The sequence below is a fragment of the Montipora foliosa genome, chromosome 11, assembly GCF_036669935.1.
Source record: "Montipora foliosa isolate CH-2021 chromosome 11, ASM3666993v2, whole genome shotgun sequence".
Classification (NCBI taxonomy): Eukaryota; Metazoa; Cnidaria; class Anthozoa; order Scleractinia; family Acroporidae; genus Montipora; species Montipora foliosa.
Genome location: NC_090879.1, coordinates 2,146,832 through 2,161,831, shown reverse-complemented (window position 1 = coordinate 2,161,831; position 15,000 = coordinate 2,146,832). Strand labels below are relative to the sequence as shown.

The window sequence follows — 15,000 nt, the reverse complement described above, 5'->3', positions numbered from 1 at the left end:
CGAAAAATCCATAAAATATTCAGATGATTAATAAATGGTCCCCGGAGAGGACATGTGCTTACTGTATGTTATCACATACGGGGAAAATTACTGAGTGTTGATTGGCTGAGACGGTGGGCATTTTTTTCTTAATCACTAGGGCACTTTTGGTAATCGATTGGGCATGATTACTTGATCCTAATTGGTTAACAGTTTCTTATCCAGAGCGAGCGAAGTTACAAGAGAATCTTCTTCCAGATTCTGCCTTTGATGAAACTGCTTTTTGTCCACATATGAAATACAGTTTAAATTAAGCCCTATTTCTGTTGACAGCATCAATTTACTGAATTGAAGTTTAACCGAATGAAAGCATGTTGAGTTATTGTCATTTGTCGCGGCATTGAACGGGCTTTCCTCGATAATTTTACCTTGTATGTGATAAAGATGTGATGGCAATGTGCCCTCGTGCAAGTAAGGATTAATTTCATTTAAACCTTTGGAAATCCACGTGAAATAATCCTTAATTGCCCTCGGACCCATGCGATTACACATACGTAACGAATGTTAAGCCGATTAACAATCAGGCGTCGGTTATTCAAAAGGTGGATAATGCTATCCACTGGATAAATCACTATCCAGTGGATAAACACTAGCAAAACCAATTGAGTTATCCAGTGGATAGCACTATCCACCCTTCGAACAACTGGGACCTGGTTGTTGAAATGTGCAATCAAAATTGACAATGAATGTTTGTCGAACCTACGAAACGATGGTGGCAGGTTTTGTAGTGCACCAATGCTCAGGGACTGCGGACATGGTGTAGGCTATGTGCATGGGAAACTATTTTTGTGAGACTAGTTTTAGCTGTCGGTAAGTGCCAACAAATAAATTAAATAAAGAAATGGAAAGATAGTAAAATTGAATACAAAAAGGAACTTTGAAAACGTGATCAGTCTTTGTTCTGTTGTTGCCATGTTGTGTTTCAAGGTGTTTCCCGATGATGGCTGAATAACGGTGTTCATTTATGCATTGATGTAAGTGTCGGGCAGTGAACCCCAAATAATTTGCATCGCACAAATCACATTGGAATTAGTATACAACGCATTGAGTATTGACGATCGGGGGCTTGTTTTCCCAGAGAAAGAAAATCAGCTCCATGAGAAGGTACATTCTTCCCAAAGCCACGGCCGAGAACCAGACTCGCTCACCTGTATAACCTCCCCAAAACACACAAAGAAAGACTGTGCATGAGACCCATCTTATCAGCCTCTGGCACGTACGACTATCCGCTGGCGAAATGGTTGGATGAACAATTAAATTAAATCCGTTATCAACCAACAAATATTGTATCAATGATATTCTTGGTTTTATTAATATGAGATTTAAAACACTAGAATCGAACCTAACGATATCCTTGTCTCCTATGATGTGTCCGCACTATTTATTAATGTCCCTTTAAAGGAAACTATTGACATTCTCGTCGACAAAGCTTTCGAGGGTGACTAGTTTAATAAGACGCATAGCACACGGCTCCAAAAGCATCAACTGACGGTTCTATTAGAATTCGCTACTACGAACCAGCTATTCCAATTCAACGGCGAATTGTACGAACAAACAGATGGTGTAGCCATGGGCTCACCGCTGGACCCATTATTGGCCAACGTTTTCATGTGCCATATAGAAAACCAACTAGAACAAAAGAATATGATTCCGATTCCGAAGATATGTTGATGATACTTTAGTCACAATGCCCAACACAGAGTCAGCGACAGATTTCCTTTAAGTACTCAACAGTGTGCTCCCTAGCTTGTCGTTCACTACGGAACTTGAACATTCAGACATTAGGGCTCTATTCCGTTCCTTTGTATATACAGTCTTGACAAGATGTGGTGGCACTCTAACAACGGAAGTCTACAGAAAACCAACCGACACAGGAGTGCTACTCCAATTTCAAAGCCACGTCGACAGCAGATACACGAAAGGCCTAGCTATAGTCGACACGATGGTTAACCGTGCGTACCGTCTATCTTTCAGGAAAGAAGGCCTACAAGTTACGCACCATGTTTTCAAAGCTGCGCTAAATCATTGGTCGATTCCACCATATTATAAGTTCAGCCAGGAACCAGACATACAGATTACTTTATGGTTGGTGAGTGCGTACGATTTTTTTTCACGAGTTGTGAAGGATCGCGTAAACGAACGAGTGAGCGAAGCGAACGAGTGAGATTAACGATCCTTCACAACGAGTGAGTAATAAAAATCGTACAAACGAGCCAATCATGAAGCAATTTGTTTATTACATAAGTACAGAGATCATAAAGTTCACGAGGTATTTAAAGTGTTAATCGAGAGGCTATCAAACTACCGATCGTGAACGAAAGTCCTAAACAAATAGCAAAATATTTTTGAAATAAAAGAAATCTTTACCTTCCATACCTCGCTTGAGCACTTTTAAAACTTTTAAGATCTTCTGAGGTATTTTTAAGGAGAAAACTAAGCAATAAAAGATCAAAAACTTTGAAAACCATACACCAGTCGGCCGCCATGTTTACAAATCTGTGCACAGGCCACCCGCGTCAAAGTTCAACATCATATTAGCCAATCAAAAGGCTGATACGACAATTTTTCACTAGTGAAAATAACGATATAGCCAATCAGAGCGTCGATACGTCGCTTTTCACTAGTGAAAAAAATCGTATGACCAATCAGCTGGCTTCTCTAGCGCAAGGAGACTATTTTTATCTCGATCCTTTTTGGAGTGTAAATCTCGGTACGTATATAATAAAATGAAATACACACCGTGCCCTCAGCAGACCCATCTGTTTACATAGTATTGCCTTTTAAAGATAAGTGATCAGCCGAAGATATCTATTCTCTGGCAGCAAAGATCGATGTTAAGGTAAAATCCGTCTTTACAAGCAGAAAACTGTCAGACTCTGAGTGTCAAGGAAAACAAGCCCCCGATCGTCAACACTCAATGTGTTGTATACTAAGTTTTATTCCAATGTGATTTGAGCGATACAAATTAAGTCGGGTTCACTGCCCGACACTTACATCAACGCATAAGTGAACACCATTATTCAGACATCGGGAAACACCTGAAACACAGCATGGCAACAACAAAACAAAGACTAATCACCTTTTCAAAGTTCTGAGGAAATGTAACAGACATGAGATATAATGTGCTGTTCAAAACACGGGCATCGTGCATGCTTCCCCGACAGCCAGCAGAAAAATCCAAATAGATCAGGTTCCCATCGATCCGCTACTGCCTGAATGCCAAAGTCATACTGAAGCTGGAGTAATCATCTGCACTTCCACGAGCTGCATTTATCCGTAGATGAGTGCCATCCATTCCTCCAACAATGTTTGGATCTTGGGAGTTATAGAAAGGTGCTGTTTCCGCCTCTGCTCCTAGGAAATGTTCTTATACATCCTTCAGTTCATACAAAGCTCCCACGACTTCTTGAAGTGCCTCCATTACGGTAGATTTGCCGGCATTAACATGATAGTGATCCAATTCCCATGTATACGAATTGCCGTGGGTAAGTCTATAAATTTCTAATGCTAAAACCTTTTCTGTTGAAACGCAGTCCTTGAATCACGTATTCTATCTGGTTGACAATAGCCCCAGGAAGCTAATTCGGCCACGAAAGGTCTATCTGTCCATTCTTAACTCATGCCGTCGAAAATAGTCTCCAGGAACGGTTTTGTAGTGAAAATTTATCTCAAACCACCCCTCTTCTGGTCGTGGTAAAATCGAAGACCATGGACAGTTTTCGTGGTCGACCGTCTATTTAAGCGCATTTTGCGTCCTCTAAAAGCTGTAGCCAACTGCAGAAAAGCTTGTTGATATTTCATGACCAGTACCAAAACGGCAATGGCATTTTGTTGCGAAAAAAAAAGCAAATTCAAGAAAAGGCCGAATACCGCGAAAATATAATCATATGGCAACGATCCATTATCGCGTGATGCTGTCTCGGTAAAGTGAGTAACACCAGCTCTCCTCGATGATGGGTCTATTAAAGTTCGCGGCAATCACTGGCGCTTTGGGAAACGATAATTTGTTCAGTTAGATCCGTTCCAAACTTTGGAACGCTAGATAGTTTCTTCAAAAAATTTATTGCCAAAAATTTGATGGTATTAAAATTTGTTTTTCACCAGGCCCTAAAATTTTCGGCGCAAAAACCGTAAAACCGAGCTAAAAAAAAAGCCAAACCCACAGACCAGAAAATCTTTCTTTGGCAAGCTGCGGGTCTTTGTAGCGTAAACCACATTTGATCGAGCATCTTTAATGGCCTTTTTGGCACCTTGCCAGGCACCAGGCCCCATGAGACGGAACTGAGGCGGGGTGCAACCACGAAAAATGCACTTAATGGCCAAGGCAGGGTCACGGATTAAGAGCCACCACAAATTTGGCTTACAGCCAACTTCAACAGCAATTTCATCAGCATAAGAAATGTAGTCAACCTGAGTGATCAAAATTTCCAAAAAAAAAGTAAGGTATTTTGGGTTAACGTCAGTGCCTTTAAAACAGGTTCAAAAACTCATTAATAATTCATAAACCTAACAGCCTATCAAAACATAACCTGCGAGCAGGCTCTCCGAGAGACTGGGGTTGGGGCTAGAACCCACCGCAGAGAAAGAGCTTCATTCATTTCATTCATTCACCTTATTATGCACTATTTACACAAGAAAGAAAAATAAAAATAACAATACAACAGTAAAATTACTTGAAAATAGTACATATGATGGATAGGTGCGAAATGTGGGTAGCGGCCAAAGTAGCTAAAGCTCTCGTGTTGGCCACTACCACAATAAAATAATTGATGAAGGAAAATTTACTACTGTAACAATGTAAGTAACAATGTAAGTGGGAAGAGAAAATTAAATTAAGAGATTATATGTTTACAGAATAAATGATAGTAATTAGGCTAGATGTATTGAACATAAGGTTTTTTTTCTTATTTTTAAGTTTTGATTCTTCGATAGGAATAATTTGTACTGTTTTTTAAAGCTATTAAAAGGGATAAGTTTAATTGCTGATGGGACTGTTTCCCATATTCGTGAAGAAATTACTTTGAATCTAGTTAGTCCATAGTTTGTTCGGGATGCTTGCTCGCAGGCTAATCAAAACACCGATAATATGTCGCGTGCATGAGCTTTAACTTGATGAAACACTCCTCATAGAACTAATCGGCTTACTCAATGTTGCACCCAATTCAAATCTCCCGGGATTAAGATTCTTTATGTATTACATTTGCATTTGCATGATATTGTAGCATTCATATTTAAATGATGTGGAAATACCTGGAACAAAACGTTTTATCTCCAAAGGGTTTCAATTGAGAACAACACTGGGTTAGCCAATTACGTCTATTATAATTCTTCATGTAAAGAATACTAATGAGCCCGGCTTTTTGTGTATGCTAATATCTTCTTCTCACATTTTGCACCATTCTCTGGACTCCAGAGGGGCACGCTTTTGGTAGAAAGTTTTTGAAGCCGTTCAACAGATGGTTTCAATCACGTGAAGAGACGGCCATGTTGGTGTACAAAACAATAGCAAATTATGCCTCATGTTTTGCATCATAACAGAGTCAAATTCCCAAAAGACGCTTTTCTCTGTTATTCTGTGCACCAACATGGCTGCTGTGACGTCAGGTGAATTGAAAACCATCTATAAACTCTCATGTCGTGTTTTATCTGGTCTAAAACCACTCGGCTTCGATTCTTGGTTTTAAACCCGATAAAACACTCCTGCTCGTCTATTAAACAGTACATAAAACATAGAACAACTGACTCAAACACTAAACTATTAAATATCTCCAAAAAAGTGTTTGAAGTCTAAGTATTACAATGCGACGCACCTTACCGTGGCCACCTAACAAAGTTTTTTTAAAACTTATACGCCAATCAGGGTGTGGTCGACAGTCACCCTTCCTTGTAACGTTTTCACGGTTGTTAGTTGAACACCGTTGCATGGGTTGTTGAGTTGACGTATCAATTGTAAAAGTTTGTTGGGTGGCCACGGTAAGGCGCGTTGCACTGTAAAGTCCCAATGTTGAGGATATAAGTTCAGTTTTTGAAAATTATTGATAAATAATAAGGAGAAAATTGAACTTACATTATTAACACGATAGGAAACGAGTATGATTTAAGTAATTTAAGTGGCTGTTTGGTAGTTGTTAGGGTTTAAAATTAAGCAAAGTAAAGAGACACATGCACAAAACAATCTCTTGGGACCTCAGTAAAAATTCACACGCCAATCCCTCCTCATCCTCGGAGACCCAGGGGCAGTCAGTCGGGGCAGGACAAAAGACGACGAAAGTTTTCAAGAACGGTGGAAAGAGCCCCAAGGTACCAAGTCTCACCAGACCATTTCCAAACGGCTTGGCGAATGCCGGCTCCTGATTGGGCCCAAAAAAGCCTTTGTATTATTGTGCCCAATCAGCAAACAGCAACTCTCGAGTACGGCCACTGTTGTTTCAACATACTTGTCCAATTTGTTCACCAAGGTTTTATGGAAATTTCCTAATCAGAGATGAAACAACTGAATATTCAATCGGGAATTCGTTTTGGATGCTATCAAAGGGAGTTTTCCAATTTGTTTCGGACTCGAGGTATCGTAAATATTAATATTTACCAAGGCCTGAAGAGATCGCTTTAATTTAAGCTTAAGCTTTTATGCTTTACTTATCCTTAAGCTTCAGACTTCAGTTATATATGTATTCTTGAATACCCTCTTCAACATAGTAGTTACAAGCCCTTCTGACGTCTTAGTTTTCTGGATTAATTCAAAATTTAGTCAAATCTGTAGTCCTAATTAAGCAAAATTAATTATCACCAATTAACTTTAATTTAATTTGTGATCTGGACACATACCTGTAAGGTGTTTCTCTTGCTTGCATAAAACCTCTGTCTCATCTCTTTTCTTTTCTTTTCGATGTGACCCATCATGACATCCTTTGAAGGAAGAAATTTCTTACCACTGAAGACTTGTGTTGCCCAGCGTGCTTGCAACTCTGACAGCGGGAAAAAAGCTCCATGAGGTTGAAAACAGCCAATAACTGCTAGGGTTGGTTTGGAGAGATTTGGAGTAAACACGCATTTGTATAAGTCAACTTTGTTGTCGCTCACAGGTAGAATAGATTGATCTATACACTTGAAATCTATCTTGTATCCTGTACAGAATATGACCACATCCACGTCACGCAATTCAGAGCCATCATCAAAAACAACTCCTGTTTTGGTAAAGTGGCTGACATTAGGCTTGACAACAAGGCTGCCTGTGATAATGCGATATGGAAGATCATCACTGATCAACACCTGTTGATTCAAGAGTGAATGTTGGGGACGCACCGAAAATACTTCATGATCAAATCTTGTGTTTAAAGCTCTGGTGAAAAAGAATTCAAATAAGCTTTTTGGTAAGAGACTAAAGAATCTAGTGGATACTGCTTGGTCCAAAGGCTTTCCATTTTTCCACATTCGGGATAGAACCCATGCTCCTCGGCGGGTGCTGGGGTAAACTTGTAGGGTATGGCGGCTGAGTTCAACAGCAATGTCGCTTCCAGAGTTACCAATACCTGTTTGTGTATAGAAAAAAAAAACGTTAATATCCCACCAAAAAAGTACAAAAGTGGTAGTTGTCCAGTTGTTGTTAGAGGGGGAATTCCTTTGAACATAAAGGCTTCACATTAGATTGTATTGCCTTGTCTTGAAACGTGATACTCTGGTATGGAGCTAAGGAATTTACCTGTAGTGTGCTTTATTTTAAAGAAGCTTTATCTTCCATTCACGAGTGTTAAGAATGTTTATTCATCTCATTAATCATTCGTTACTTAAGGAAAACCAAAAGAAATGTTTCATTAATTCAGTAATGGTTGTAGCAACGTAATGCTACCTTTATTATTTGCTCTATTATTATTGGTTTGTTGTTGGTTCTCTCCTTGCTCCGAGAGGTTTTTCTCCGGGTACTCCGGTTTTCCCTTCACAAGAAAAACCAACACTGCCAAATTCCAGTTCGATCCGGTATGCACGGACACCTGTTGAACGAGCTCCTGAGTACTCTTAAGGTGTTCCGTGGGTAAACAAGTGGCACTTACATTTTTTTTTTGTGGCTGAAGCGGGATTTTGTAAAATTTGCATTTTTTTTTTTTTGGGTGAAATTTGTCGCTCTCTTTTTTCCTCAGTTGGCTTTCAATAAGGGGTGGTAATTTGTAATTTTGGCTAAACTTTGAAGTTTTGTTGCTGGGCATGCATTTTTTTCCAAAGTTTTGCAGGTTTCTTACTGGGTGAACAGTTTTCTGTGATCTTTGCAAACTTGGCCCTTCTGTTATTTTTAGTAAGGTTGTAAATTTTTGGCAAAGTTTGTAATTTTTGCTCAATTTGCAGTTTTCAGACTTGGCTTGCAACTTTTTGTAGTTTTCGAGAAATTTGTCATTTTGGTGCTCCTGTGCCTTGCTGTGTAGTGAAATTTGCAATTTTTTGAAAAAATTGTAAATGTTGCAGTTTTTGCTAAATTTGTTGCATTTTTTGGAAACTATATAAATTTTGTTAAATTTGTCATTGCCCCCTACTTTTAGCAAATTTTGCAGTAAGTGTTAAAAATGCTCAAAGGTAGCTCAATTTGTCTGAAATTTGTAATTTTTATAGCTTAATGTCTGGACACAAGTGCCACCGCGTGGAAATCTCCCCGGGTCACTGCATTTGTCATTCTCCTGGTACTGCGGCGACGGTGTTTTTTATTTTTATTTTTATATATTTTTAATTTTCTTTAATAGAAACAATACTTACAATACTTATTAATTTACATACGTACATACAGTACTACCTAGTACTATGCTAATAATTACCAAAAATTAAATACTTATACATGTACTATTACATAATACTAGCCCCACCCGCCCACCCCCGAAGCAAAAAAAAAGACAACAAAAAAACAAAACAAAAAAAGATAATAATAATAATCTACAATACGTATATGATTCCATGATTCCATTAATAACAAACCCAAGCGCACAGCCGGTTTTTAATAAACACGCTTATAAACAATTAAAAAATCAATGTTGTCTAAGCACAGGGCCCACTTTTTATTAAATTTGTCCATACAATTGGTTTTAACACACATAAACTTTTCTGTTTCGTATTTAATTTTAGCCCTTTGTTTAAAGGCGGGTATGTTTGGCAATGTCTGATTTCTTCTGCAACCCCATATAGATGATTTAGCAATAAGCAACAAATAATTCAGTTAATGGCATTTTGCATATAGTATTCCGATCATGACATCTTGCAAAGTTAGATGGAAGAATTCTTTTGTCACTAAGTAGAAATAGTATTCAAAGTCATTCCATGAGAGGGGGTTTCTGGTTCCGATTTACAGAATGAACGATTATAATCTGAGATGTAACCTATCTTACATAACTTTGTATTTGTAAATAGCAACGAATTAAGGACTTTGAATTGAAATGATGACATAAGGTTCAAACTACACTTTATGAGGCAGTCGAAAGATCTTTTTCAAGTGACCTTGTGATAAATTAAAAGCTTGTCTCAGATATTGAGAACTTTTTGGAAACTGCAGCTTTTCTACTTTTGATTAATGCGTAGTAATCCTTAGATTTTTTTGTAACACATCAAAGTCTATATTTTCATTCGTCAGCAAACATAGGAAAATTTCCGAAGGAACACTGGTGTCTTTTTTTAGAAATGATGGCACTGAGTGACAAGTCCCGCAAAATCAAAAGATTAGTTTTGCCGCGATTTTGCTTGAAACAATCTTGAAAGAATTTGTAGCATCTGTATCAAATAAAAGATCCTTTACATAAATAATACCGTTTTCAAAAAACTTTCCATAAAAGATGTGCCTGTTATTGATACGTATCTGTTTGTTGTTCCACAATATAAATTGCCGCTCTTTTCCAGAATCAAAACCGTCTCGAAATTCGTACCACCACTGAAGTAATTCGGAATAGAACAAAGAAGAGATAGCATGATCCTTAATTTCATAATTACAGTAAAATAAAAAGAGATCTCCGAAACGCTGCAATAAAACACGTAGATATCTTTTCCAAGCACCATCATTCTTTCCAAAGATTCTTTTAATCCAGGCTACCCGTAATGATTTGATCACACTTTCAAGGTCAATCATTTTGATATGATATACCGTTTTCATATAGTCATTTATCGTCGACAGTCTTGCTGCTTTATCAGTTCCTTTCCACACTGAGAAATTTAAATAACATTCGGTTTAACTGTTAGATGATTCCCTTGGGTGCAGGGAGAAGTGACAAAATGTAAACAAATTTAGGAATAAGTGAAGTTTTTTTCGTGCAGGAATTTAATGTCATAACTATAATAGACTCCGAGGGCTTTAATTGGTTCATTGGGCCATTTAATACCAAAGGGTTTTAGCTTATTACTTTTGGAAGAACCAACCCACATTCCCTCAGTTTTAGATGAATTTATCCTAAGTTCTGACAGAGAGAGTAAATAGAGTCCGTGTTCAATTTATATCTGACAGAACTGCTGTCTTATCATCGGCGTATTGGAGAAGCTTTGTTTCCTAAGTACTAATTGTTATACCTTTTATCGCTGTATTTTGACGAATGGCTATAGCAAGTTTCACTACAACCACGAATAAATACGGGGAGAGGGGATCACCCTGTCTTAAACTGCGTTCCAAAGCAAAATAATCCATTGTAAGACCATTATTAATAACACAGCTTTGTATATTTTTGTACAATGTCTTAACCTACCGAATACAGGGGCACCCAACGAGAATATAGTTCAAAACCACTTAAACATAGCATTGCTAAACGTATTTTAGTATTTAAACGGTAGATGTAGGCATATTTTTATCCCCTACAAATTTTTCATCTGTTCGGATTTCCTAGCTGATAGTCTAGTGATCCAAAAATTAAGAGATTAAAACCTACGTTTTCGAACATTTCAGCCAGAAAAAAGGCTCCCGAAAATTCTAGGTGACCTTTTTAGGTAAAAATCCTTTAAAAATGGGCAATTATACCATTTTTCAGATGTTCGAAAATCCTAGGAGAGGTAGGCAAGCAAGAACTTTTACAACAAATGTTCTGAAATGCCTTTCAACAACTTAATTCCACTCTATGCCGTGAAATGCTTTTTATGGAAGTCTATAACAATCATTAAACCTGGGTTGTTTTCTTTAAGAGTAAAATCCATTAAATCAAAGATTGAATGCACAGTTCACCTATATACCGATCCTTAACACAGCCATTTTGGTTGTGATGAAAAATATTTGGTAGGACGTTCTTTATCCTAACGGCTAAAACCTTGGACATAATTTTTGCATCCACGTTTACAAGAGAGATTGGTTTCCCATTTTCTAAAAAAGAACGATCTTTTCCTTTCTTTTCAATAAGGGTGATTACTGCTTGTTTCTGTGAACTCGACATTTCACCTTTTTCAAAAAATTCATTCACACAATTAATAAAAGGTTCACTAATAAGTGGCCAGAATTTTTTATAAAATTCAACTGGAATTCCGTCATTTCCTGCAGCTTTGTTGTTTTGAAAACTTTCCAAAACTTTGGCACATTCTTTTAAACTTATTTTGCCTTCGCACGAAAGCATTTGTTGTTCTGTTAGTCGAGGAATATTTAAATTGCTCAAGAAAAGTTCCGTTGCTTGCAGGTTATCTGCATTGTTATCCTTGCTTGTACTATATAATTTTTGATAAAAACGTTTTTCTTCGTAGAGTAGGTTAAAGGGGTCAGTCACGATCAAACCACTGATGTTCAATTTCCGCACATGTTTTTTAACTTGGTTTCTTCTCTCCAAATGAAGGAATTATTTTGTGCTCTTTTCATCATGTTCCCACCAACGCTCCCGTGCTCGGATAATGATACCTTGAATTTTTTCTTCATTCAGAAGTTTTAATTTTTCCTTGGTCGAATTGAGAGCGTTTGCATTTATGCCCGATTAGGGTCAGAATCAAATTTTTGTTTTGCTTTTCCAAATTCCCTTTAAAGGTTCGTTTCTTTTTCTTTTCTTTCCATCGCTTTTTGTTTCGAATGCCTAATTGTGTGAACTCTAATGTTGTATTTAATCCAATCCCAGACACTTCTATTGTCTGTCAATTCATTCACAACCCTCTGTCAGCCAGATAGGTATTTGTAACATGGGTGACAAATTACTCCTTAATTTTGGCGCGAGATTTCAGCGTTAATTTGTAATTTCACATGTGAAATTACATTGTTGCCATGGCAACTTTTCATATAGTGCTAAAATGGCGTCCAGGTTTGAAAATTAAGGAGTAATTTGTCACCATGTTATTAATAGCTAATCAAATGGTATACCCGTGAAATTAGGGAATATTCTCACGCGCGTTTTGTCCAAATTCAAATAATTTCCCGAGCCTTTTCGTATTTTGTGGAAAAAGTCAGAATTGCCTGTTAGCTTTGTTTCATCTCCTGGCGCACGACCTCTTTCTATTGAAGAATTTCCTCTACTTTTTAGGCGTATTTCAAAGTCTCGTGTGTTTTTCAAAATTAGAATGGAGAAACAAAAATTTGGTTTTATCAACGGAGTTGATAATGTAAATTGGCCACCGTACAGAGATTCTGAAAGCTGACGTTTCAAGCGTTAGCCCTTAGTCAGAGCGAATCGAGGAATTGTGGGTTACGTGTAGTTTTTATAGTATAGGAGGAGCTGCGCTATTGGTGGTAACATGGCAACGTGAGAAATAGGAATATATTAGTTACATGAAAAGCGTTCGTTAATACCGTGAGGATTAAGAGTGCCGATTTGGAAGTACGGAAAGGCCGCCGATAGAATGGAGACAATTTGTTATTCGAAGCGGTAATGCTTTCCCTTTAATGAACCTTGTTGTGACGCCTGGTGGACATCAGGGAATTCTGCTGTGGGAACTTTTTCTCCAGGCCAGTGCAGAGCACATATATATATTTTTCACCGTAAAGAATTACCGCATACAATCGGTTAGCCAAGACTTACATTTCTCGATATCTTACGATGGTTTGGCAGCGGTATGAAGGCTCTTTCTCCCGATTCCTCCAACTCTTTGAAAGATTTTGGCAAATTATGGTCATTTATCTGGATACTGTGAGTCCGATTTACAGTGTTTGGTACTAACCATTCTTATGGAGGTACATCTACGACAAAATACAATCCCGCGTAATTGAAATAGTAATTTCCAAATCGTGAATGCATCGATCCGAAGCTGAATGGCCAACACCCGTTTCAGGTATCATTAAATACTCAAAATGCAGAAAGGCATAATGGCAAAAGTCAGAACTTAAATAGGAATAACGCGAAAAGGCAAAACGCAAATAGGCATAACCCATGCAAATTGGTATTACCAAGAGAAAATGAGGGGACAGAGAGGGAGGCTACCAGTCCAGCCCTTGGGATATGTCATGTCCACGAAAGTTATTTTTAGACGAGCGGAAGTATTTTTTCTAGCGAGAGCCTGTCTTCCGAGACGTGCGCATGCAGTCTTACCTCGCTCTCAGGTTCTTAGTGAAAAGAGAAAATGGCGGCGCACGTGGAAGGCTGATGAATATTTATATTCATTCAAACATCAGACTGAGGCTGGCCTGCATGCGGATGTCTCGGAGGACAGACCAAAGACTTTCGCTCGTCTAAAAATACCTTTCGTGGACATGACATATCCCAAGGGCTGGACTGGGAGCCTCCCTCTCTTTTCCCTCATTTTCTCTTGGTACAACTCAAATACGCATAACACGAAAAGGCAAGCAGGCATCATGCAACTAATCACTACGCGAATAATCAGCAGTCGTAGGAAGGACCTGGGCATGCGCCAAAATGATCGAATCAAGAGCATTCGTATCTTTTTTGAGAAGATGGTGTTCGAACGGGCGATGCCTTTTTTTTCCACTCAGAATGTCTTGGCTCAATATTTGAGAATTCTTACTGAACTGTTACAACAGAAATAAAATGGTTTCGAAAGTGATTATATTTCCTTTCGACTTAAACGATTAATTGACGTCCTTTTAAGAGTTGAAACTATATTAATCCGCAGAGTACACAGCTAGTCTCTATTCTTCGAAGAGCTTTAGCAATGACAGAAAACATCTACCACGAAGTCAATGCTACACAAGTACCTGCTGTTTTTTATACGGGTCAACCAGGCCGACCCAAGATTCCGAATACAGGAGAAGCTGACAGCTTCAAAATTCCAACTGGAATTAGGCTTCAAAGCCATTGAAATTGCCACAATGATGCCCGTAAGCTTGCGAATTCGCCGCTGCCCTTTTCAGAACGCACTCTTTCTTGGTCCGACTCAGTGATCTTCCGTCGTTCTCTCGTCGCTCACAAGCCAATTGCCTCCGTCGTTAAAAAGAGAGGACACTGTCTGCTGTGAAGCAAAACCTGCACAATTTGCAGCCATGTTCAAAATGGTGCTATCTGAACCAGTGGCACGAGTTTCTACGGGAGCTAGTTTTGTCTTGCTTTCTGGAGCAATTACCGACCCCTCCCCCACTCCCGACAACGTCCCCTCCCCAGTCCTCCCTCTCTTTGCGTTATAACTTTAAAGAGATGCCTTTTCGCAGTATGTCTATTTACGTTAGACCTTTTTGCGTTGTCTATTTGCGTTATATCTATTCGCGTCACGCTTATTTTCCATATGGCCTTTCGCGTTATGCCTTTTTGCGTTATGCCTATTTGATGACTTTCACCATTATGCCTTTCTACATTTTGACTATCTAATGATACTTAAAACGGGTGTTTGTCATTCAGCTTCAGATCGATGGATTCACGCGATTTGGAAATAACTATATCAATTACAGAGGATTGCATTTTGTCCTAGATGTACCTCCATACATTCTACCTTCTTTTTAGAAACCAACTCCACAGATTTATATAGTTTTCTCCTTTTTTCCTCCGCTATCGCTTACCTCACTCATACATTTCATTTCAGTAGATCGATCTACTCGGGGGGCTCATGTGACAAAATCTATTTTTAGTAATAGTGCACAACGCTACTGAAATCCGAGGGACA

At 38.5% G+C, this 15,000-nt stretch overlaps 1 protein-coding gene across 1 annotated transcript in view; it reads right to left on the bottom strand.

The window, feature by feature from the left end:
* The window catches only part of LOC137976557 (flavin-containing monooxygenase 5-like), a 26,099-nt gene that overhangs the window by 2,330 nt on the left and 8,769 nt on the right, over positions 1-15,000 (bottom strand). Inside the window, exons 2-3 of the mRNA XM_068823941.1 lie at positions 6,865-7,568; positions 4,214-4,449 (exon numbers count right to left, since the gene is read on the bottom strand). Of these exons, the coding sequence (XP_068680042.1) occupies positions 4,214-4,449; positions 6,865-7,568 (940 nt within the window). The remainder of the gene's footprint in view (positions 1-4,213; positions 4,450-6,864; positions 7,569-15,000) is intronic.